The sequence below is a fragment of the Gossypium hirsutum genome, chromosome A12, assembly GCF_007990345.1.
Source record: "Gossypium hirsutum isolate 1008001.06 chromosome A12, Gossypium_hirsutum_v2.1, whole genome shotgun sequence".
Classification (NCBI taxonomy): Eukaryota; Viridiplantae; Streptophyta; class Magnoliopsida; order Malvales; family Malvaceae; genus Gossypium; species Gossypium hirsutum.
In genome coordinates this window covers 103,787,883-103,813,100 of record NC_053435.1, presented here as the reverse complement: position 1 = coordinate 103,813,100, position 25,218 = coordinate 103,787,883, and the positions used below count along the sequence as shown (strand labels likewise).

General features: G+C 31.3%; 2 protein-coding genes and 1 long non-coding RNA gene across 6 annotated transcripts; 2 read left to right on the top strand and 1 right to left on the bottom strand.

Moving 5' to 3' along the window:
* Window positions 1–760: 760 nt before the first annotated feature.
* LOC107888015 (uncharacterized) lies at window positions 761–1,684 on the bottom strand. Its single transcript, XR_001681243.2, has 3 exons — window positions 1,605–1,684; window positions 1,219–1,355; window positions 761–843 (listed from the first exon to the last, which is right to left on the bottom strand). It is a non-coding gene; the product is annotated as an uncharacterized lncRNA (long non-coding RNA).
* Window positions 1,685–7,769: 6,085 nt separating this feature from the next.
* On the top strand, window positions 7,770–12,477 carry LOC107886093 (probable trehalose-phosphate phosphatase F). Of its 4 annotated transcripts, XM_041083495.1 has the most exons (14): window positions 7,774–7,999; window positions 9,648–9,744; window positions 9,844–9,948; window positions 10,037–10,386; window positions 10,483–10,623; window positions 10,728–10,799; window positions 10,928–11,053; window positions 11,178–11,234; window positions 11,303–11,422; window positions 11,509–11,586; window positions 11,736–11,805; window positions 11,882–11,952; window positions 12,048–12,140; window positions 12,239–12,477. In XM_041083495.1, exons 4-14 carry the CDS (start codon window positions 10,087–10,089, stop codon window positions 12,290–12,292), a joined length of 1,182 nt encoding a protein of 393 aa, XP_040939429.1. In that variant the 5' UTR covers window positions 7,774–7,999; window positions 9,648–9,744; window positions 9,844–9,948; window positions 10,037–10,086; the 3' UTR covers window positions 12,293–12,477. The 4 variants fall into 4 exon arrangements, with proteins under 4 accessions (XP_040939431.1, XP_040939429.1, XP_016665409.2 ...); XM_016809920.2 differs by having other exon boundaries at window positions 7,776–7,999; window positions 9,844–10,386; window positions 11,321–11,422; XM_041083496.1 differs by lacking the exon at window positions 7,774–7,999 and adding an exon at window positions 8,125–8,247 and having other exon boundaries at window positions 9,844–10,386.
* Window positions 12,478–19,356: 6,879 nt separating this feature from the next.
* LOC121211139 (acid beta-fructofuranosidase) lies at window positions 19,357–23,328 on the top strand. The gene is made up of 7 exons (XM_041083494.1): window positions 19,357–19,943; window positions 20,406–20,414; window positions 21,335–22,191; window positions 22,277–22,438; window positions 22,531–22,766; window positions 22,841–22,928; window positions 23,028–23,328. Exons 1-7 carry the CDS (start codon window positions 19,553–19,555, stop codon window positions 23,232–23,234), a joined length of 1,950 nt encoding a protein of 649 aa, XP_040939428.1. The 5' UTR covers window positions 19,357–19,552; the 3' UTR covers window positions 23,235–23,328.
* The last annotated feature ends 1,890 nt before the right edge of the window (window positions 23,329–25,218 follow it).

Below are 25,218 nucleotides of genomic sequence, written 5' to 3'. Positions count from 1 at the left end.
GACAACTGCCAGATAAATATTGGTCCAGGAAAGTTCCTCAAATTCCCCAATCACAAAACCATGTTACGGTTTAGGAACAAAAGATCAGCCCAATTTCAAAGAATAGTTGATCTGAAATTTAGCAATCATGGACGACTGAATGGATCTAAAATTTAGTCTAATTTAGTATATAGTTGATTTATAGTTACCTTTTAAGAGGTGACATATAAACTTTAAATACCAGCATTTACAATCCTTTCCAATATTCTCAATTGCTGGAACCTCCTTTATATTGTCATGGTACATGCTTTCCCGGTTAAGTATGGTATCCATTGTTCTGCAACATTAGTAGATAATGTTCGATACAAAAAAACATGTTAAATAACATGTCACAAACTATATTAACATTAAAAAAAAGGCATACTAGGATTTTCTGTTCCCCTGGTAACAATTAACTGATGAAAACTTTTGGGGTAAAACCAAAAAAATATATAAAATATAAAATCAAAGAAGGGAAAGATAAAGCTCAACATTTGATGTTTGGTTGTAATGGTAGCCACCCTGATATCATTACAGTTAAAAAAAAATGGGATCATTGTTACAACTATAACAAGGCCTTGATTTAAGTGAATCCGAGTATTGAACCGAGTTCTAAGAATCACAGATTCACAGGTGGGGTTTTTATGTCACTCTGTCTTGTCTTCTTCCAAATCACCATTAGAAGATGCTCCATTGCTGCCCTGCACCGTTCTAGTTTCCGGTGCAGTTCTAAAATCTTTTGAAGGTGTTGGAGAGGGTTTTATGAGTGTCAAATTAGTATCATCTTTGTCAAAATCTTCATTTGCTTCACCAGAGTAAGCATACCTATTAAGATCGGAATAACAAAATGGTGAACTATAAGAAACTGCAAAGACATTGAAATAAAATTCTCAAAGATCGACACTGAAACTAAAATATGCGGGAACATCAACCACAATATAAAACAGCCATACATCTTTAAATTCCGTAACACAAAGGAACTAGCTACAAATTAAACAAGTAATCAAGCCTACACAGACATCTCAAGTTGCTGAGTTTTACCTTTATTAACGATCAAGAAATATCTTAAACAATTGAGGGTGTGAGTATGAAGTTTTTTTTTCTTTCATTTTGAATGTCCATAAAACAGTTCATAAACAACCGTAGCAGAAAAGGAAAGGCAGAAAGAGAAGCTTAGGGCTCAATAAGTTAGATATTTACCGCGTAGAATTCTGAGAAGGAGCCCAAAGAACACAAATGACACATAGCAGAGAGAAAGATAAGATTTGCCAGAAGGCTGGGATGATCCAAGCATTCTGCCACTGCTCGTTGTAAACATCATTTGCCTTGAAGTAAATCTGAAAAGGCAGAGTTTCGCAGTTGTAAGGTGCAGCAGGTTTTTGATAATGATGCCATTTCTAAAATGCTATATTTTCATCACACTATATGTTGCAGTTTTTGATTACTCTACCCTATACTTCCCATCATAAAGATACCAGACTGCACTTAAATTGCTAGCGTGTTCTTTGCTTTCTTCTACATTATATGCTGAAGTCTATTGATAAAGCAGCCTAAAGAAAGCATCAAAGATAATGGACTTGATTTACCTCGTAGCAAATCCAACCGACATAGACAATAACTACTACTACCAATGCATTTGTGAACTTCCTGTATATATCCAGCTAAACCAAAGTTGAAATGATGGCTTTTGGCAAGTAGCAAAGTACCTTCTTGATCATTCTATTCCAGTTCAGAGACAGATAATCAAAGAAAAATCTTGGTTAGCCTTTGACCTTATATCATTAAATTTTAAAGAAGAAATGTGATCACATCAACAAGCTTATCTTAGTAGGCCACTTCATACATAATCAAATAGAAGCATAGAGAAGAGAAACAGAACCATCAATTAGTTATGCAGATCACATAAAGAATAAAATTGTTTTGTAATTTGTTCAAAAAATGAAATGATGAGACCTGAAGCCAATATTTCAAAAAAGATACTTAAACTAGTGAACATATTATGGTTGAAATGCGAAACTATAATGTCTTTTAATCTATTAACTGAAAGGTTAAATTTAAAAACTGTTTTAGCATGCTCACAAAAAGTTTTATTTTCCAACACTAATAAAGAGAAGGCTCAACTCTCCATTAAAATTAATCAAATAACACAACTTAATCTTGGGGTATTTACAAAGAGACTACATATCACAAAATTCTCCTCTAATAAAATAAAGTTAAAAAGAAAGAAAAGTAGCAACCGAACTCGTTGTTTTTCTCCTTTTTTGCTTTACTTTATAACCAAATTTTTAGCTTAAAATCAGTACAAACCAATAAATATTTCACTGATTCCAAATTTCAGCACACAATTTAGGAAATTAACTTCAATGAGTAAACAACTACAATGTAATTTATCTCTTTTTATGCAACAGAACCTATTGTAAATCCAAAAAATGAAAACCCAGATTTCCAAAAACCACAAGTTTTTATCGCCGCAACATCCCCCATCTCAAAAGTTTCCAGCTCAAAAGCAGTTATTCCAAATTACAAAGCTAAAATAACTACAAAAGCACTACAAAACTAACTGCATGACTTGCAGACATTAAACAATTATGCCAAGGCACACAATCTAGCATTCAATTGCCAAAATCAGTTCTGATTGAAATGAAAATACAAGCTTAAATAAACTACAAATATAGTAATGAGAACTATTCAACAATAAACGAATAAAACAAATAGAAGAAAATTAGAAAGAGAGCGAGAGGATATACCCAGTTCTCTGTTCAAGGATAGCTGGAAATTGCATCTTCAAGTAAGTGCAGGTGCAGATTCCCAATAGCACTACCGTTAAGAATGAATGGAAATTGAAGAGTGCCGACTGAAAGCGCACATCAGAAAATTAATTGAACATATAAATAAAAATGAAAAAAAAAGCTTACGAATCCATGACGATGGCGATCAATCACAACCTAAAATTTTATGGGATTCTTTTCCCAATATTTTCTATTTAGGATATGAATGAAGCAACAGGGAAGAAGAAGTAATTTAGCTGAGCGGGGGGATGAACTAAAATGCCGATGGAAGAAGAAGCAGAAATCTATGAGGGCAGAAAAAGGAAACGAAAATAAGAAATGGGTAAGGATTCTCTAATCGGTGCTGAATGGGAGGAATACCTATTACGGGACCGAGTGTATTAGGCAAGGAACAGATTTGGGACGTAATGGCAATACAACCAACCAAACAACAGATTGAAGGGAGATTAAATGGGGCCCACCGATTAGGTGTGTATTGGCTATGCCAATACACCCAACCAAACATTGTGTCATAAAAATAAGGTAAGATACTATTTAAGATTATTAAATTATTAGTCATTCAAATTTTAAAATATTATAAAAATGATTATTTATTTATTTAAAAGTTTTTACTTAAGTAACTAGACTATTAAAATCGTTGTTGTATAGCATTTCTATTTATACCACTTACACTAATCGAAAGCTCTTCTTCCCATTCTCTTTTATAATTTATTTTTTTATGGAACAGTTTTGAATGTCACGAATTTACAAATTAAAACCCAAACAACTTTCTTCTTTAATCTTTGACACTGACTATTAGATAAACTTGGATTTAAAGTATGCTATTCTACTTGAATCATCACTTGAATCTCACCAATTAGACTTTTAAATAAACTTAATAACCCAGTGAAGTAAATGAAAACTTTCAAATAATTCAATGGCTATTTTATAACTTTTTGACGTTAAGTTACTAAAACTCAAACTTATTACTAATTCAGTAATTTTGAACGTAATTTGCACCTTTTTGAAAAAAAAAGTCAATATATATAATTATTGTTAAGACTTTATTCTCCTCTTGTAATTCATTAAAAAAAAACTAGATGATGTTTTTAGAGCCATAGATACAACCATACACACTATAAAGGTTAATCAAAGCAGAAATGGGAATAGAAAATTAACTAGTTTAATTCAAATTTGATTGATCTTAATCAAGAAAAGATGAATATTGGACATTAAAAGATAGTGAGAAAGAGGAATGAAAACTGTTACTTTTTTTTTTCCAACTGGGTTTGAAAAACAACATTTTATTTTCCATATTCTACCAATCATTGATCTACTAAGTGTTCATGAATTTGGTTAAGAAATTAGGAATAGATCCATCTTTAAGCTTAAAAAGTCTAAACCCACTTAAAAAGCAACCATAATCAACTCATTTTAAACACATAATGGAACTTTGTCGCCCACATTAATTCAATTGAAAAAAAAAATATTAAAATAATAATAAATAATAAATTTAATACTTTTATATAAATTTTTTGAATAAAATTATTAAAAATAAACAAATAGACCAAAACTCGATTTAAAATTTACTCTAAATTCAATTATATATACACATGTTTGGTTTTTACAATGTAAATAGTGGTCTATACTATGATATAGTGATATTAGATTTAAATCGCAGTATTTAAAGAATTGTTTATCCCTTTCATGGGACATTGTGTATAAATAAATAAAGTAATTTATTTTTGTAACGTATCTAATATAGGTAGGTTTTCAAGTAAACTTGATATATGTTTTTTACTTCTAACCTACTTCTTTGCTTGACAAGTGTCATTTGGTTATTTTATGAGTCATGTACTAAAATAAATGTACTCTCCTTTAAATTTAAACCATAGTTAACCGTGATTGTGTAAAATACTAATTACATGATTTAATATTGCTTTACTGGTGCAGTAAAGAAGAAGAAAAATGATGAAAGGCTTCACAAAAATAGGTGAAATTAATTACCTGTGATGCAACTAGAATTTCCAAAACTGTGAACCAATAAGAACTTCCACGAAAATAAGGTTCATCTTTGCCATTTGGTCATGTTGGTAGTCAGAATTTTTCTTATAAAAACATGGACTATAATTACTTCCAAAATAGTACTACATTTGGATTGTTCCATAATTTCAGTTCAGTTGAAATACTAACGATTTTGGTATTTTTTGGAATATCTTTTGCTTCTAACTTTGTCACTTGTGTTGTACTCAATTTTTTTTTGGATTTAATCGGTGATTAAATTTTTATTCTATCATATTTTGGTATTTTAATAGTAACATCGTTAAAATACGTTGTTGTGTTACTGAGGATTAATAGCATGATGACACATGATAATTTCACATTTTGAAACGTGACAAAAATTCAAAAATTATAATATATAAAAATTATAATTTTTTACAATATAGAATGAACCTGAACAAATGATTGTCCAGATACATTTATTTAGGTTTATTCTAGACATATTTTTAGTAATTTTATATATTTTTAATTTTTCATAAGTATCATTTTTTAATAATATTATTAAATTAAAATTACATAAAATTTTAAGTTTTATACCTTTAATATATTTTAATTTCATAATAATATTAAAAACTAATATTTTATTAAAGCTTAAAAATATACAAAATTACTTTTAAAATGTATGAAATGAACTGGGCAAACTATTGTCCGAATTCAAATGTATTTGAACAAAAAATTGTCCAAGTTTATTCTTTATGTATAAAACTTATAATTTTTTTAATTTATATATATATTTATATTTAAAAATGTGGAACTATCACGTGTTATCATAATATTGCTAATCAATGCCACATCAACATATTTTAACAGTGTTACTATTGAAGTACGAACGTATGTGATGTAATTGAGTAACCATAACTTTAGTATTTCATAATAACCACTACAACCAAATAGTGTTTTTTAGCATTTTTTTAGCTTATAGTGGTGTTTATAAACGCCACTAAAAACATAGTGGCAACCACAAAAAACCCAATAAAACTGATGCCACAAATATTTAGCAATGTTTGAGCAAGAGGTGCCACTATATTTTTATAAATAATATGATATTTTTAGATAATTTTTTTTTAATTCTCAAAATATTTGACGGTGGTTTCTAGAATAACGTCGTAATTTGATTCATTATTATGTTGTCAAACGTCACTAAGTTACATATACTTTGCAGCATTTTTTTAAAGCAATTCTAAAACTTAACATTAGACATTTGTCATAACAAATACTATTAAAAGTAATATATAGTGGCATTTTCTTGACAAATGTCACTAGTTCCAAAAACTAGCAACATTTTATTTAAAAACACCACTATTTATGCTGTTATATTCATATTTTGTTGTAGTGAAATAAATAAATAAATATAAAAATAGAATATGTAGTTTATATATAAAAAGTAAATTAAATAAAATTAAAAAAATCAAGATGATTTGAATAGATGAAATAGTAAGATATGGTAAAAAAAAATTAAAATGAATTAATTAGTTGTTAATTTAATTATGGTGAAAACATAATTTTTAGGTAAAGGTGAATCTGATATTGTGGGGATTAAGAAACATGAAAGGGAAATAAGTGGTAAATATTAATTACATCAACATCCGTTGTCCCAAAGGAATTTAGATTCTTTTCATATTATGCAATGAAATAGTTGCCCACAAGTTATTTAGTCAAATTTCAAACAGAGGTTACGTGCACAAATAGCTTGTATGACTCATTTCCTATCTAAGTAAATTGTAATAACAAAAATATTTAGGTCTCTAGGTGGGAAGTAACTTACTCTTCAGTCCTACTTTATGGGAATCTCCTACTCATATTGTCTAATATATTTGTTTCTAAATCAATCATATTGCTTATGAAAGTTGGAATACAGATTAGCTACAGCTATCAAAATATGGGAAGAAATTAATTTACTTACTTGTTTAATTACCCCACCAAAATGCCAAACAACAATCATTTTAGTTGATGTAAAATATGGAAATGTTGCCAAATATGTTCATGACATACGACCTCAATCCACCACTCTCTCCAGAAAACTACCTTCATTTGCTATTATAAAAAATTAATAAAATATTTTACACGTTAATATAGTAGAAAATCTGTCCTCATCCATGGAAATATGTTCTCCCTTAAATTTTCTTAATTTCTGCTCACATTTAAGTTTAGTATATTGTTTTTGACGTCAATTACTTTCCTGCCAATAATCATGTGATGCGTTATTAAACTTTGGAATAAATAAATTACTTTCCTTTCATTGGTCATATTTCTGTTGCTTTAAAAAATAGTATATTCTTCTTTCTTTTATAAGAAACATATAACGTAATTGTTAGTTGTTACAAATATTAAACGTCTTGACATAATATTATTATACCATGCATGTCCAACATTATATATATATATTTGCATAATTGTGGTTTAACTCAGAACTGATATATGAAAATGTTTTCCGTTATTTTTTACTTCAATCGAACAATAGAAAGGCACTTTGGGCAGCTTAAATGGCGAAGCCACGTGAATTATCGCACGAGATTTGTGCTTCCTTTCATCAGTAAACTGTGAAAAAGCGGAAACTGTTTCTTTAGTTTTGTTTCTTCCACGTGACACAAAAAAAAAATCCAGAATTGAGTAAATTAGACAATAATAATCCGATTGGAAAATTATCATTTTTTATTATCTTAAAAAGAAAAAAACAATTGCGGTCACCGACGACTGCCAGCAATGCAAGAAAGCGACGTCCGTGGACCCAAACTGACACGTGGCCACGTCACCTGTTACTCTTACAGGTGGCATTGCTGTAATACGGTTCATATTTTCTTTTTCTTGTTTTCAAAAATAAAAACGAAAATTACAGCTTATGTTTCCTTAAAAAAAAAAAAACCAACTTATCTTGATTAACACGTTCCCTTCCTCTTCAAACTCTATAAATAGGTAACCATTTTTGCCTCTAAATTCTCCTCCTCCTCTTTTTCTTCCTTCTTTTTTGCTTCTATTTTCATTTTTTCCCTGATATTTTTAATAGATTTTCCTTTCCACCTCCATAAAAACCTCTGTTTCTCTGTTCCATTACGTTATTTGCTTCTTCTTCTTTTTGTTCCGCCTTTGTCGAATCTCGTAAGAACTGCATTTTAGAGACCGGTTCTTCGTCTGGGTTTCACCTCGTTAGCCAGGTTCGTTACATTAAACGTTTTTTTTTGTCTCTATATTTTTATTTGTTGGGTTCTCATTCTTTGATGCTTTTAAGGATTTAAGATCTCTTATTTCAATTCACATTAAGGTTTTTAACTCGTTTGGGTGATACATGCATGTCAAATGAAATGAAAACACGCAAACGTATAAACATATGATGTATCTATAACCCAGCTATATATTTCCAGCCTTTGGGGATGTTATACATTTGATTCTTCTTCTTCTGTGGGTCTGTTTTTATTTGTCTTCAGTTTTTAATCTTTTTCTTTGTTGTTTTTAAAAAATACATATATTTTAATTGTTTTTTAATGGTGTACGGGATCTTTCCTGTTTCGGTGGCTGTAGTGTATATAAGAGAAGAAAAATGATTTTGATTGTCGATTTCATTTGTTTGTTTATTTGATTTTGTAAAAGTTTCTATTTTGTCGGTTCCTACCTATGAAGAACTAGGTAATAAATTTATTGAAAAATTTAGAAACATGTCTTAATCTTTTTTCTGTTCTCATGTTAACATTCAATAGGGAAAATATCAAATTACTGTCGATGATTCAATGCTATTATGTTTTCGTTAGGGTCGCCTAGTTTCAAATAAAAATTGTTTTTTTAAAGATTTGATGTTTTTGTTGTTTTAGTACAATTTTATTATTGATTAATTTTCTTTTATTTTGTCATTGGAATATCATTATATTGACGAAATTCGAATGATTTAACCTTTCACTTTTTTTTCTTTAACATTTCAAGAATATTAAAAATGAAACCTTCTTTGCTGATTGTAACTATTCCATGAGATTATACCATGAATAGTCTTCCTTTTTCTTTTTAAAATATGAATGATATTTTAATATGATAGCTTTGTATCTTTCACTTTTTTTTTTTCTTATTTCAACTGTAATTATTTTATTTACAATTTTGGTGTGTGTGTGTGGGTGTTAAATATGATCGTTTTGGTAGTTGCAGTTTCTTGGAAAAAGAGTTAATACTATTAGTGACTTGTTTCTTTCTCTTTTATTAGTGTGTGTTTTAATACTATAATACTTTGATGTTGATGTATGGATTTAGATCTGCAGTGTAATCACATGTATGATAATAATCTCATGACGTTTCAAGATCTTTTTAGTTTGATACAAATTGGTGAGTCATTTCATTTAGATTTTCAAGTATTACTTGATTGTAGATGTATGTATGAGCTGGACAAAGAAATGAAAATGAGGTGATACTTCCTACTATGGTGATCAAATAAGTGTATTTACTAAGTTTTTTTTCCCAACTTTTGTGTGTGTACATATATATTCGTCATTTTGAGTTTTTTTTTTTTAATTTGTAAAATATTACTGTTGTTTTTGCTTAATATCTGTAGGCTATGTATGAAAATTTTCTGACATCTATTATTTGTTTTGTTTTATATCCCTCCTTCAATTCATTTACCTTGTTTTGTTTATATATATGACTATATATGCTTTTCACTGTTTGCTGTGTCCTTTCGTTGGAAAAAATATTAGGACTTGTTTGTCATATTGGCAAAACTGAGTTATTATTTTTTCTTCTTATTGAATCACTAGTTATACATACGTTTATATATATTTATTTATGGATGGATTATAATGGTTCTTTCTAATATTTTACATGCAGATTTTAGCACATTCTGGTCAAATTCGGAAATCATATTACTAGGCAAATAATGTTCTGTTATCTGCCATAAATGTGGTGTAGCTTTGGAGATGAGAAGGTAGACACATGTTTAACTTGAGATAAAAGAACTTCAAATCTCAAATTTACACCTTGCTGATATTTGGTATTTTGAATTTTTGCTTGTGATGTTCACCAGTTTCGAGGAAGCCCGCAATTGATGGACTGCTCACCCAGCAGTAGTGATAAGAAAACATTGAAGAGGTGGTTTTTCATTGACAAGAGGGTCGGATAAAAAGTTCTTGTAAGGATTGAAACTTCATAACTCTACTTGACAAAGCTGATTCTATCGTAAACAATCTAGTTTAACCTGTTATAAGTGTATTAAAAAGTGATCCGAAGTTATCATCGACGAAAAGGAAAAAGAAGTGGTCTGAATCTTATGGAGTTGAAGTCAAATCATTCATCTCCGGTTCTCACTGATCCTATTCCAGTCAACAATTCAAGACTAGGAATCCACTCGAATCTGCTCTCCTATCAGCAATCAGGTGGATCTTTATCCTCGGGCAAGTATATGACGATTCCTAGAAAGAAACCTGGAAAGCTTGAGGATGTTTGGTCCAATGGTTGGCTAGAGGCGATGAGATCATCATCGCCCCCTCGTAAGAGGTTAATAAAGGACAAGGACTTCACCATTGAGGCTGCTGCTGATGATTTTGATATTGCTTATTGCTCCTGGATGGTATGCCTAGATTTAATTGTTGCTGCATATAATTTTACTTGTAATATACGTTTCACTAGTTAAACTGGCTTGCTTGTTGTTATGCCAAATATGCAGATTAAATATCCATCTGCACTTAAATCTTTTGACCAAATCTTGAAAAATGCCAAGAACAAAAAGGTTGCAGTTTTCCTAGACTATGATGGTACCCTTTCCCCCATAGTAGATGACCCAGATCGGGCATTTATGTCTGATTCTGTAAGTATGATGATCCATTTTGATGCATGTTTATGGCATTGCTTCGGTTGTCTTCATCTTCCTTCGATTAAAATTTAAGAACAAAAATCTTGCCATATTTTCAGATGCGTTCTGCTATCAGGGATGTTGCGAAGTATTTCCCAACAGCAATTATTAGTGGCAGAAGCCGTGATAAGGTAGATTGTAGGTCATTCACGAATGGTCTTATGTTTTTATTGCTTCTTTGTTCTTTGTTGCTATCATCCGAACGCGGGTAACAATATGGTCTCATTTACTGCATTTTTGTTTTGTTTCTTAATTTCAGGTTTATGAATTGGTAGGACTAACTGAACTTTATTATGCTGGTAGTCATGGAATGGACATTATGGGCCCTGTGAGTCATGCAGAGTCTGGTGACCATCCAAATTGTATTAGATCAACTGACCAACAGGTAAGACTTGTAATACTTTAGACAGCTTCTCGAATATATTGTCTCTATAACGAGGTTATCAAATAGGTGTTTATATTGTGAACTTCATTCGCAATTTCAAGTTAATCATTAGCTTATGCAACAGGGCAAGGAGGTAAACCTTTTCCAGCCCGCTAGAGAATTCATCCCTATGATTGATGAGGTGCGTAAATGTTACCTTCAGCTCCTTTTGTTCTAGATCACTCTTTAATAACATCGAGAGGTGAACAGGCCTGGCTTGTTTTGCAGGTTTTAAAAACCCTTGTCGAGAATACTAAAGATATTAAAGGTGCAAATGTTGAGAATCACAAGTTTTGTACTTCTGTTCATTACCGTAATGTAGAGGAGAAGGTGAGAGATAAGGTTCCAACATCCAAGTGCAATTTTGTTTCTAGAAAGTAAAACATAGTTCCAACGATTTTGTTTCCTTTTCTCAGAACTGGCCGACCATCGCACAACGTGTTCATGATATTCTGAAAGACTATCCTCGTTTGAGATTGACTCACGGGCGGAAGGTATCGAAACAAGTCCTGTTTTTGTTATTTTATATGCAACTCAACCCCTTTTATATTCTTTAGAATTCGTTGGCATTATAGTTAACATTATAGGAAAACTCTTACCATTTTACCTCATGCTATATTTACTTATTTTCCTTGTTCTTCAGGTTTTAGAGATTCGTCCTGTGATTGACTGGAATAAAGGGAAAGCAGTCGAATTTCTGCTCGAATCCCTCGGTACTTCACTTCACTCCATGTTTCGATGTCAAGATAATTTTGGTTTCGGTATAATTTAATATGCAAATTGGTGCAGGATTAAGTGATAGAGATGATGTGCTTGCAATCTATATTGGCGATGACAAGACTGATGAGGATGCATTCAAGGCAAGTAAATATAACTCGAATTCCAGGTTTACTGTATGTGCAATTTAGGGAATTTTCAATCAGATTCTAAATACAAGTTTAAAACACTAAATCAGGTTTTTAGGGAAAGAAATCTGGGTTATGGGATACTGGTGTCTTCAGTGCCCAAAGAAAGCAATGCATTTTTCTCTGTCAGGGACCCATCAGAGGTAAAACAAAAGTCCTGGTGAAGAAATGTTATTATTTCCATTGCTTTCAAAGCAAAGCTATGCTGTAACATATACAATAACATGGAATTATGGTGCAGGTGAAGAAATTTCTCAAGGCTTTGGTGACATGGAAGAAGTTTGAAAAAGCTTAAAGAAAAGCATACAAGAGCACTTAATAATATAATAATTATATGTTTATTTTCCTTTTCCTTTTCAGTTTCTTTTATTAAGATTCTAAACCTATAATGAATCCGGTCGTTCAAATGCAATGGCCATATTATTTCAAATCTTTTGTCAGAATTTTGAAATATAATATATACAAATTATTTAAATAAAATATGTTCACCATGATATTGCAAAGCATTTTTCTCTGGTCCATGGGTGTTTTACATTTTCAGATTGCTTTCTTTTGTAAGAGTGCTCATACAATGTGAGCAAGCAAATTGAATATGATCCACAAGCTTAGCATCTTTTTCCTTCATTTTAGTGTACTTTGCCGACTGTCACTCTCTGACACGACAATATTGTTGTCTCTTTACAAGGAGAAAATATGTGATTAATAGTCGCATATCGCTTTTGACTGAATTATAGATGAGTTACTTGGCTTTTAGCAAGATCAACTGTGAGCATAAAGCAAATTAGATATGCAGCAACTGAACTTGAAGAAAAACTGCTGATTTGAACATTTTTGTTATACCAAATAATATATTATTTAACTATGTTCTTTCGTTCAATTTGTATTATAGGAATCCATGTCCAAAGTTGCTTATATTCAAGAACACGAATGGGATTTTTAAAATTAAACTATTAAACAACTTTGGAATCAATGAATGTTGAGTAAGTGGTTGAAAAATTATAACTTTGACACATGCATTTGAAACTCTTACTATTTCAATTAAATTATTAACTTTTACAATTTTACATAAATATTAGAAATGTTGGTATTTATTTATATACTATTTCTAATATTTTATATGTTACCATTATTCTTCTTATTATTCCTCTTACAATATGAAGATGTAAAGAAATTTAAAAAATTAAGCTTAACATAAAGAATTGAAAAGACTTGAATAAAAATTAAGAAATCATCCAACTAATAATGATTTTTTTGTATAAAATTATTTTGGATAGGTTGCATCCTGATTAGAATTGATTTAGTTAAATATCACTTGTAACCATAAAACAATATTATATGACGACCCTCGCAGTTAGTTCAACAATACATACTAAAAATTATTGTTGTTTGGGATAGTAGGTTTGTAGTGTAGGGTTTGGGTCATGGGTTTTAAGTTTGTACAAGTTATTGGTTTAACCTCAATATCAATGGGTGTTGAGTTGAATGAATTGTTTGAAATTTATAATTGAGTTTAACATTTACTTGATCAAACTTTGAGATTTATGGGTGAAGAGGTCAACTTCTTTAACAGTTGGCTCATAAATACACTCAAACCCAACTCTTTCATTGAACCACATTAATTCAAAACTTTACGTCCTTAATCCTATTAACCTTAAACTCGAAAGTGAAACATCAAACTACCAAACTATTTTCCTCCTATTTATTCAAACTCTATAGTAATGGCAAATAAGATTTCTTTAGCTTTCGAATTTTTTTTGCCTGAGTCCAGGATTTTAAATCAATTCCAACTTCAACTAAAAGAAACCTCGGTTTTTTAATGTTCTGTGACCATATTCTTTCCCAAGTGTTGCAGCATTTCTTGGATAAGGAAAACCCTCTAAACTAATTGTAAATAGGATTTATTGTAAACCTTAAACCCTATTTAGGGTTAGTGCATCTACATGGTTTGAGTCAAAGATTGACTTTGTAAATTTCAAGACAAATTTTATTTATCAACTTAAAAAAAAGTTATGATCTCTAGGCTTCTTATATACAAAGAAATTTCATTTTATTCTTCTCTTTTGTGAAACTTCGATTTAAGGGTAATTTAAACTTGATCTTAGAAGAATGTGATTTGCTTTAAGTGTTATGACGATTTGTTCTTAAAATATGTTTGGATCTCTTTTTTTCAGATGAACAAGATCGAACAATAGCTTTATTCAAATACTTTTTGACCTCCTTATAGATGAAAAAACTTTCAGACCAATTGCAAAGCACCACATGTCAAGCCAATATTATTAGGTTTTAAAACGATGACATCACTTACTGTTTAGTTATTATTTTTTTCTAATTAATTTAAATTAATTAATAGATAAATGATAAAAATTTATATTATCATTAATTAAATTAATTTAAGTAAGTGATGATATTAAATGCTTATTTTATCTCTAATTTATTAAATTAATTCAAGATAAATAAATGAGTTCAAATATTTGTGGAACAATCAAATGAAAAGTTTGTATTCCACAAAAAGTCTCTTTCACTTCAAGGGCTCACTTTCAAGCTATTCTACACATCCACAAGTCTAGATATCTAGAAGTTAAGAAATCAAAACCTGGAGAGAAGATTTCGAATGCTAAAAACTATCTCCAAAATCCAGAAAAATCGAAGAATCCAAAAAGATTTCTAAAAAAAATTTGCTTGCCAATCTTGTTTAACCGACAAAAAAGAGAGAGGCTAAATTTGTTTTTTAAATCTAAAGTCTAGAACGCCTTAAAATATAATTATCCATCCAAGATCAGGTCTACAAGACCCTTGGATCAAATCTTCATCACTCATCTTTAAAATCAAATCTCAACAACCCTTTAAGCGGATTACATTGATTCAAGATCGAGTCTCAAAGATCCTTAAGTCCAACACAAATTAAAATCTCAAGGAATCAAAACTCCTTAAGCCTCACTTCAAATTCAAATCTCAACAATTCTTGAATCAAAGAATTTATCTAAAGATTGTAACTCATAATTAATAAATAAAATTATTTAATTTATTATTTTTCAAGCTTTATTTTCAACACGAAATTAGTGTGTGAACTTCTTTTTTCGATTGAATAAGATCAGATGACAACTTTCTTCAAAACCAATATGGTGTTCTTCAAGAAATTTTTTCAAGTTGTTTAAATTCTGTAGAAATTTCTTGAAATTTTGGAGAGAATTTAGAATTCTCAAAATTATTTTTTTGAAGATTTTTTGGTTTTCTGAACTTGTAAATATGTAGAATGGTTTAAAAGAGACCCTCTTTTGTAATATTAGTCATTTGGGTAAAAAAGAGTTCTTGTAAAATATAAACTCTTCATTTGAGTAATCCAGAGGCATCTAAGTTAAACTCTTTTATTTATTTTTATCTCACATTAGTTTAATTAATTAGAGATAAGATAAATATTTAATATTATCACTTAATTTTTTTTGTACTACTGTGATTTGAACTCAGGCTATTCTTGGAAAAATAAACATTCCGCCAATAGGTCGCAACTTGGATAATTTATATTATTTGCCTCTTAATTAATTTAAATTAATTAGAGAAAAATAATTATGACACAGTATGTGATATTATCATTTAGCTCGTCGTAATTTTAGCTTTGACATAAGGTGCTTTGCAGTTGATTCGAAAATATCTTTGCCTACAAATGCCCCTTAAAATATCTTTGCCTTTTGCCATTTTGTAGTTACTATTTTAAGGGTTTAGATTATAATTAGTCTTTAGTATGTTAGCAAGTTTTTAAAATGTCTATATATTGAGATACTTGTATAAGTTTTGTGTGAGAGTATAGATAACACTTTATTGTTCATGGAATAATGTATTTTGTGAATGCAATAGAACGTAAATAGTTTATGTTTACAACTTTAGGGGTGAATGTTCTAGTTTTTATGTACAAAAATGAGATCTTTATACTTGGAGAGTGAGAAGCCTCAATTCACTTGTTATATTGTGAAATAAAAAATAGTGGAATTACTTGCCAAGCCTGGCTTCGTACACGTAGGAAAGTTGAGTTACGTAAATAATCCTTTGTGTTCATTGTTTACTTTATTTTACTTGTTCATTGTAGTGGTTATCAAAGTGATCACGACAGTTAGACACTTCCATTTCAACATTTGGTTTCTAAGTGACTAGCAAATGTCTATGGCCCATCCCATTTTAATATAAGTTTATTGTTCATGTGATGTGAAGTGTTAACGGATCTTCTCATAATATAAATTAAGTCCTTAAGTTGAAAAAATTGTGTCTTCACTTTCTTGACACTCGAATATAATTATTTTTGTCACCTTATAAAAAAAATTAATACCATTAATGTTTGAGAAGGTAAAGATTAAATTGAAAAAAAACTTATATACTAAGTTAAGAAAATAAAATTCAATTATATTATGCTTTTTAACTTATTTCATATGCATAGAGATTTCAATCTTTTAATATATATTATTTTATTAGACAATTTGACATTCAATTTAGTTCATATAACGAAGTTGTTGTTTTTTTTTTAATCAATTGTTCAATTGAAGTTGTGACATGATAATTTTCGGGGGAATCAATAATAATCACTAAATTAAACCATAGGCATTTAAATCGGACATGTGTTGGTGGATGTATAGTGGAAAATAATTTTAAAGGCTTAAATCATATGATGGAGAAATATAACTGGAAATACCATGCGACCTTCATTTGCCTACCAATCAAAAGAGTTCATGTATTAATAGCCAAAATCCTTAGGAGCCCACCCCAGTCTCCACCTCAACCTTCACCAACCATATTCTGCATTATATGGTATAATTATTGTAGCAAAATCATGTACGTTTTGAACTATACACTGTTCCTGATTGGTCCACATTTTTCATTTTGACGACAAAAAATCGGTGATCTAAAATTTTTCAATTTAATTAAAAGTTTAAACAATAATTCCCCCCCCCCCCAAAAAAAAAATGCATGTGGAAACATGCAGGACAGGCAAGACATTAAAACAAAAGAGGAACATGCAATATGAGGTTACCTTTTTTTTTTTTGGGGGGGGGGGTGGGTAGGTATAGTTGTATTGTTTGCTTTTGTTTTGAGTGTGTTTAGGACATTAATTGATATATATTTTTTATAATAATTATAACAATTGATATTTTTTTACGTGTCAAAAATTAGATGAGGATAATGATAATTACATGAATTTAACTTACAACTTTTAAAGGTACCCAAAAATGGACCACATAAATATATTACTATCGAAAAATCCTAAGAAATTAAAATTTCCCAAATTAAAATTTTGTTTTGCCATTGGTGACACCAATTTTTAATTTCAATATATATATTTTTAAATTTTATCTTGTTATTAATTTTAATCCTTATAATTGTGATTTGATTTTGTCCATATTTTTTTTTGTGAATTTTATTTTGTCAACTCTATTTTTTTAAAAAGTATTTACAATTTTAATTTTAATTTTTAGTCATGTTTTGACATATATATGAGATTCATCAATATAATGATGTCACTAGATCTATTAAGAATTGTTCTCAAAGGACTTTATAATGATAAATCGTAGCAATGGTGACAAAACTGAGATAATGAGGAGGAGGATAAGCTATTTGAGACTTAACCTTTTATGCGTCACTATGCAACGAGTCTCTTAAGGCTTTTGCCATTTTTTTGTTGATTGATTGGTGTTTCTCGTTAGGTTCATTGATTTGATGATGACGAGGTTAGGTTGCAAATCAATGTCTTAATTAAATTGATACATCTTTGATTTGCTTAGAATTTATTTTAATGTTGCAATTATTATTAGTTTGTCCTTCAAATTTTTTGAGTAGACATGACATTTATGCATTAATTTGTAATAATTTATTTATCGTAATATGTCTTTGTGTTATTATTATTCATAATTTCTAATAATAATAATAATATATTTAAAAAAAAACATTAACAGCTGTTGTTTAAATTGTCGTGGGGAAGTAAGTTTTAAAATGTAGTTTAAGCTGTTCATTAATTTGAATGTAACATTGAAAATAGACAAAAGGGAGCAGAATAATCAATTATCTTTTGCATGTGGATAGGAGCTCCACATGATCCAATAATTTATGTGTTGCCATTAATTGGTTTTCTTTAAAAAGAAAAAAAAAACTGGTGGCTGTGGATGGACCATTTCTTTTCAAACCCTAATCAGCACTTACTCATTCATCCTGGTTTTTAACTGAATAATTGCCGGACCTACGTGCACTCAAGTTTTTTCTTGTAATAAAAGCTAAACATATACCTAACAAATACTCACAGTCTTCTCCTTCAGTTGTATTCCTCTTTCTTTGACTGCCTATTCTTTACTGATAAATCACTGCTAAAATTTAATTTCTTTTCGCAAGTTTTATAGAAATAAAATGAAGTGTTAAATGAGCCTTGCTGTCATTATTAAGTAGCCAGATAAAAAGTTCCATAAAAATCATTGTTTTCTACATAATTAATATACTTCCATAACTGCGAATAAGCAATTATTTGTATAAAGCCAATATTTTGTAATTTTCCCACCCCCACCAAACCCGCTGCTAATATACAACTAAAACTAAATGTATGGTCTGTGAAAGCAAATGATACACCTCTTACCCTCTGAATACAACATACACGAGACTTGTCCAACTTCTGTCTTGTCTGCGGTTATTCAATGGATAACATGATTGAAACCCCTATGCTTTTTTTTTTTTTACTGTAATAACAGCTAATACATGTGGCAGTGGCAGTGGCACTTCCCTAGTTTACCACAAATCAAGTAGAATGTGTATGACAAATTATTTTGTTATGCTTTTAGATTTCATTGCAAGTGTTAGATCTAAAATTTCATTTCAAATAAACTAGGTTTAGTTTACTCTATGTATTAAATTTTATCGTCTCGAAGTCGTTAAAGCAATTTAAGAGACTTTTTTTGGTGACTTAAATTCTGTTTTAATTAAAAAATTCATCAGCTTTTAAAAAGGATAAAATATAGGAATATCTTAATATATCTCTCGAAAAAATAATTTAATTATAGATAGTCTTGTTAAATTGGTGTGAGATAAAAAATCAGGTTTAAACCTATATGAAAACTCTCCTTTAAAAAAAGCTAGTTTCATTTAGTATTATGAACTTTATTTTTTTTTAAAAGAATTCATATTAATTTTTGTTTCTTTGCATATAAGAGGGTAACTTTATAATATTTTAATTAAATTATTGTTTAATTTATTCATGATATTAACTTAATTAAAATTTTAATATAAATATAAATAAAATAATATTTTAATAATATCTCAACCCAGTTGTTCTCTAATTAACTTCCTGAAAAATAAAAATAAAAGGTATAATGTAAGTACAGATATAGATGAGGTAAAATTAGTGTTGGTTTTGGTCACTTTCTTTGCCCCCGTCAAATGTCAATCCTGGAAACCGCCCAACTTATTGGCCAAGCGAAGCACAGCCCTTATATAATAGTCAGACGCCAACTCTTCAAACATACTCAGCCATCGCTCATCTCTTTCTAACTCACATTTTTTCCATCTCCATTTTTTAACCAAGTTATCCACAATGGTGGATACAAGACCATTCCTTCCGGTTTCTAGCCATGCCGGCTCCGATCCAACGGGGCCTTCGGAAAATCGCCGGAAACCCATGAAATTGCAGCTTTCAATCTTTTTTGTGTTGTTGACGGTCGGATTTTTTGCGGCTTTGTTGACAAGTAACAATGGATCAGATAATGGTTTCGTCAAAGAAAACGAACATGGCTCATTGGCTTCGCCCTCCTCCGAGAAACAGTTGCGGCCGGTGTCACGTGGGCCGGCAGTCGGAGTGTCAGAGAAATCGAACAGGCTTTTTGCCAAAGATAACGAGAATCAGCTGGCGTATCCATGGAATAATAGCATGCTGTCATGGCAAAGAACAGCTTTTCACTTTCAACCTGAAAAGAATTGGATGAATGGTAAGAGAAAAAAGAGGTTCCTTTTCCCACTTCCTTTGAAATTATTTAAAAAGTTCCCCTACTTTTTTAATATTATACTAGATAAAAAAGTTTATTAATAATTTCCACTGTAATTCAATCATATTATCAATGGTCGAAAGCTGAAAAGATGTGGGAGAAGAACATGAAATACATACTTAGTTGAATCTTAACAATTTTTTTTTCTTTATAAAAACACCATGAAAATGAAGTAGCACATACTTGATGATTAATTTCGGGTGGATTCAAATTTCCAACAGTTCCTTATTTCATGGAAGAAAATGACGAGTGATTAGATCTGGGTTTTTCTTTTTCTTCTTACATATGTTGTTTTTTTATTATTGTTACATATCTCTGACATTTTGGGTTTTTTTTGTTTGTTTGGCTGGGTGCTTGTTCATACGTTATTGCTCTGACATGGGAATCTGGTTCGTTCTGCTTCAGATCCTAATGGTAAGGCCCTGTATAATTTTGTATACCCAAGCCTGTATAAAAGTGAAACCTTTACGACCTCTTATTTTTTTGAGGTTAAAAAGGAAGAGGGTTTTTTTTTTGGGGGGGGGGGGGAGGGGGCAAGACGCAATCCACAAAACGACTTTTTGCCCCCCTTGATTAACTGCAGTATCTGATTGAATAGACAACTAATTGAAAACTAAATATTCCCTAATTAGAATTAGATTCCATAATATACTCAATAATTCCTAGTTTGTTAAAAAGTTGGAGCCCACCATTGCTATTAATTTTATATTTTTTCATCTATTACATTCATTATTATTTAACCATACACTGTTATGAAAGTACATATCATTGAAATTTTATTCAATTATTTTTAAAATAGAACTGATTAAATTAAATTAGACATTATTTTTTTTCCCTCTTTTAACGTAGACAGCTCGTGAAATGAGGAAAATTGATTGTTTTGGTATTTTCTTTCATTCATTTGTCAAATCCAACCTGAAATTTCTAGCATTATGAACTTGGGCTGTAAATCTGTAACGTGCACATGATTAACTGTTCAATTATAGCTTTTTTTTTTTAAATAAAGAAAGAGCACGTGACTGACTGGCTTAAAAGTTGCTATTAAAATGATAGAAAAGTAAGAACTTGAATGTTTGTAAAAGCTCGATAGGCATAATTGGCAGGGCAGAAAACCGAGGTTGCTTGTCCACATATTACAGCATAGGCATAATTGGCTTTTGACAACTAAGATTCATGTATTTGAATGCATGAACAACGAAAATGTAATGGTAATTACTTCTATATGATTTGAAGTAATTTCATGGCAATCAGTTCCATAAAAAATGTCAGAATTCTTTTTTTAAACGACATGTTTTGTTTATGATTGGCTGAATTTGGGCTGTTAATCGTTACAGGTCCATTGTTCTACAAGGGATGGTATCATTTCTTCTACCAGTACAATCCCCATGCTGCTGTGTGGGGTGACATAGTTTGGGGTCATGCGGTATCCAAGGACTTGATCCATTGGCTTCACCTCCCACTGGCAATGGTTGCTGACCAGTGGTACGATAAAAATGGCGTCTGGACCGGTTCCGCCACGATCCTCCCTGACGGCAAAGTTGTTATGCTATATACTGGATCCACCACCGAGAATGTTCAAGTTCAAAACCTTGCTTATCCTGCTGACCACTCTGACCCTCTTCTTATCAACTGGGTCAAGTATTCTGGGAACCCTGTTTTAGTTCCTCCTCCGGGCATCCTTGACAAGGATTTCCGCGACCCTACTACCGCCTGGTTGACCTCCGAAGGGAAATGGCGCATTACCATAGGGTCCAAGATCAATAAAACCGGCATAGCTTTGGTGTATGATACTAAGGACTTCATAAACTATGAGTTATTAGATGGGATACTTCATGCTGTGCCCGGAACTGGCATGTGGGAGTGTGTGGACTTCTTCCCTGTTTCAAAAACGGAGGAAAATGGCTTGGACACTTCGGTTAATGGACCGAGTGTGAAGCATGTCGTGAAGGCAAGCCTGGATGATGACAGACATGATTACTATTCTATTGGGACTTATCATGAGAAGAATGGTACATGGATTCCTGATGAACCTAAGATTGATGTTGGCATTGGACTAAGGTATGATTATGGTATATACTATGCTGCCAAGACTTTCTACGATCAGAACAAAAACAGAAGAGTTTTGTGGGGATGGATTGGAGAATCCGATAGCGAAGCTGCTGATATGCAGAAAGGATGGGCATCTGTTCAGGTATCCACCATAAGCATAAACTAGAAAACCGCATTTCTTCAGTTCCTTCAACCGTTTAACTTGTTTCTAATGTGCTGTCTTACAGAGCATCCCGAGGACGATTTTGTTTGACAAGAAGACTGGTACTCATTTGCTTCAGTGGCCAGTGGAAGAAATAGAAAGTTTGAGGTTGAAGAGTTACGAATTTAACCAGGTGAAAGTCCAGGCCGGATCTGTTGTTCCTCTAGATGTTGGTCCAGCCACACAGGTTCGTCTTTTTGTCATGTATTTATGTGTATAACCGATACTTTCTCGACCGAGATCCTGTTAGTTGACAAGAAGATTCTGGTCATGTTACAGTTGGATATCATAGCGGAGTTTGAGATAGATAACGAGGCGTTAGAGAAAACAACAGGGTCCAATGTAACATTCAGCTGCAGCAGCAGCGGTGGAACTGTAGAACGTGGGGCATTGGGACCATTTGGTCTGTTGGTGCTTGCGGATGACAGCCTCAGTGAACAGACACCTGTATACTTCTACATCGCCAAAGGATCCGATGGCAAACTCAAGACTTTCTTCTGCAATGATCAATCTCGGTATGCATAAACCCTAAGCTGTTCTTCACTTACCAGATGTCTCGGCCTTGAACTTACCATGTTGCATTTTTCAGATCATCTGTAGCATCTGATGTTAATAAACAAATTTATGGGAACTTGGTTCCAGTACTGGAGGGCGAAAAATTATCCCTCAGAGTCTTGGTGAGTTTAAACCATGCTCTCCTATTACTACATGTATAAAATGCATCACTATCTATGAGAATAATCAATAAAACATGAAAATGGTATTTTGGTTTGCAGGTGGATCATTCGATCGTTGAAAGCTTTGCTCAAGGTGGAAGGACAGTCATCACATCTCGGGTTTATCCGACGAAAGCAATCTATGGAGCTGCTAAGCTGTTCTTATTCAACAATGCTACTGAGGCCAGTGTCAGTGCCTCACTTAGGATCTGGCAAATGAACTCTGCTTTCATTCGACCTTATCCAAACGATAAGGAGTCCCAATAGGACCGAATAGAAGTTAATCCAAAAGTCACCATTGATTAATTAATTATTGTACCTCCTGCTATTCAAAGGAAAATGAAGTTTCTTGTTTTTTGTACTAGTTATTCTTTTCGGCTTTTTAGTAGGCCAATAAAAATTTTATTAGAAATCGAAGAGTTAAACCGAGTACTTCAGAGGAGCAAGAACCCCTTTAGTAGAGAGACAACTGCGAAAAGGGAGGATGGATAGAGCTGGGAGTCACCAAAGTCTATATTAAAAGATATATTTGCAATATGTCTTAACATATTTGATCATGGCACAAACAAGATAAAAAAAATTAAATTAGGTATAAAATATTAAATAACATTTAAAAAAAAAAAAAGAAGAAGCACGAACAGGTCTAAATATATGTCCGATTTGTGTAGGGTGACCATACATACATGTCATGTAAGCCTAGCCTGCAAAGCATCCAAGTATATGGAGCCTTGATTGGGCTGAGAATTGAGAGCCATTTATGTGGGAGATCCAGCCCATGGCCTTATTCTGGGTCCATTTATAGCAGGTACTCACTCCCCTGGAAGATAATGTACCATTCTAAACATTGGTGGACGAAGTTGAGAAATGGCTCTCCAAACCTGAATGAATCCGATGCTAATTGGGAAGTCTAGCTTCGATACAATTTTAACAGCGCATATGCCAAAATCCCTCGGGTCACCATATTCGCTGGGAAATCTGGATCCAACGGTTTTTGGCAGATTCGAATAATATAAAGGCTAGAGTGTTGTTAAACACAATTTTATGCCCTCTCTGCAACGCCGAGGATAGTCCCTTTAACACCTATTTGGGGAAGAGAGCAAGAACGGGTTCTATAAAACTCAATGCAGATTGATCATCTATGGGTAATTCGGACGAGCGGGAGCAGAGCAATCATTGAGGACCATGAAGTAAATTGGATCATCGGGTTATATACACACATTTCTAGTGTGATAAGCTGAACTTTGGACATTTTGACATGGACTTGAATTTGTTCGTTGTTTACGTAATACCAACAACAATTGAATTTTCTCAGAGAAGCCATTGAACTAGCATAAAATGCAAAAGTAAGTTCGTGCAGAAAACAAAGAAGAAAGGAATAGAAAAACATGTCTAGTTCTATTATTGATAGGGAGCAATCTTTTCCTTTCAACTCTAGTCAACTGATACTTCTTTTCTTATCGGACTGTTGTGGGGAGAAGATGCATCAAACTCTTAAATGATATCTACCAAGAAACTCTTGTTTTGAAAAATTATTAGCCTTCTTTTTTACAGGAAAAGTATTGATCTAATGATGATGGAGTTAAAAGCTTCCATAAATAAGGATAAAGTACACTATCGTTTCTAGATAATATTGGAAAAATTAAAAATAAGCTAAATATACTCATATTATTTAGAGATATAGTAATAAAAATGTCCCTGAATTTTGTAATTTTTCTCAACATTAAAATATATAACCCATAATTGTTTAAACTAAATTAGCCAACACATTATTATAAAACAGCAGAAAATTGGTTGATTCACAAATTAGTATGAATCGAGATAAAAAATTAATTGAGCCAATGATTAAATAAAGTTTTATCGTTTTATATATATTAATTTTTAAATTTTAAGAAAATTTTAATAATTTATTTAATTAAAATCAGACCAACAGTTGGATTAAGAATAAGATTTGACTAGTTCGACCACTAATCCGATTTCAAAACTCATGATGTAATCTAAAAAATGCAAGAAAAAATTATAAAATTATAAAGATATTAGGTTAAAATATTTGGTTAGCCCTTGTACTTTGACAATATTTTTAGATTTAATCTCTATACTTAAAAATGTTAAAACTTAAGTCCTATTTTTTATTTAAAATCTTAGTCTAGTCATTAAAATTTATTAACTTGAATTTTTTTATTAAGTTGTCCTTATACATTGTGGTATATGATTGACAAAAAATAACATACTTAAATTAAAATAAAAATAAAAC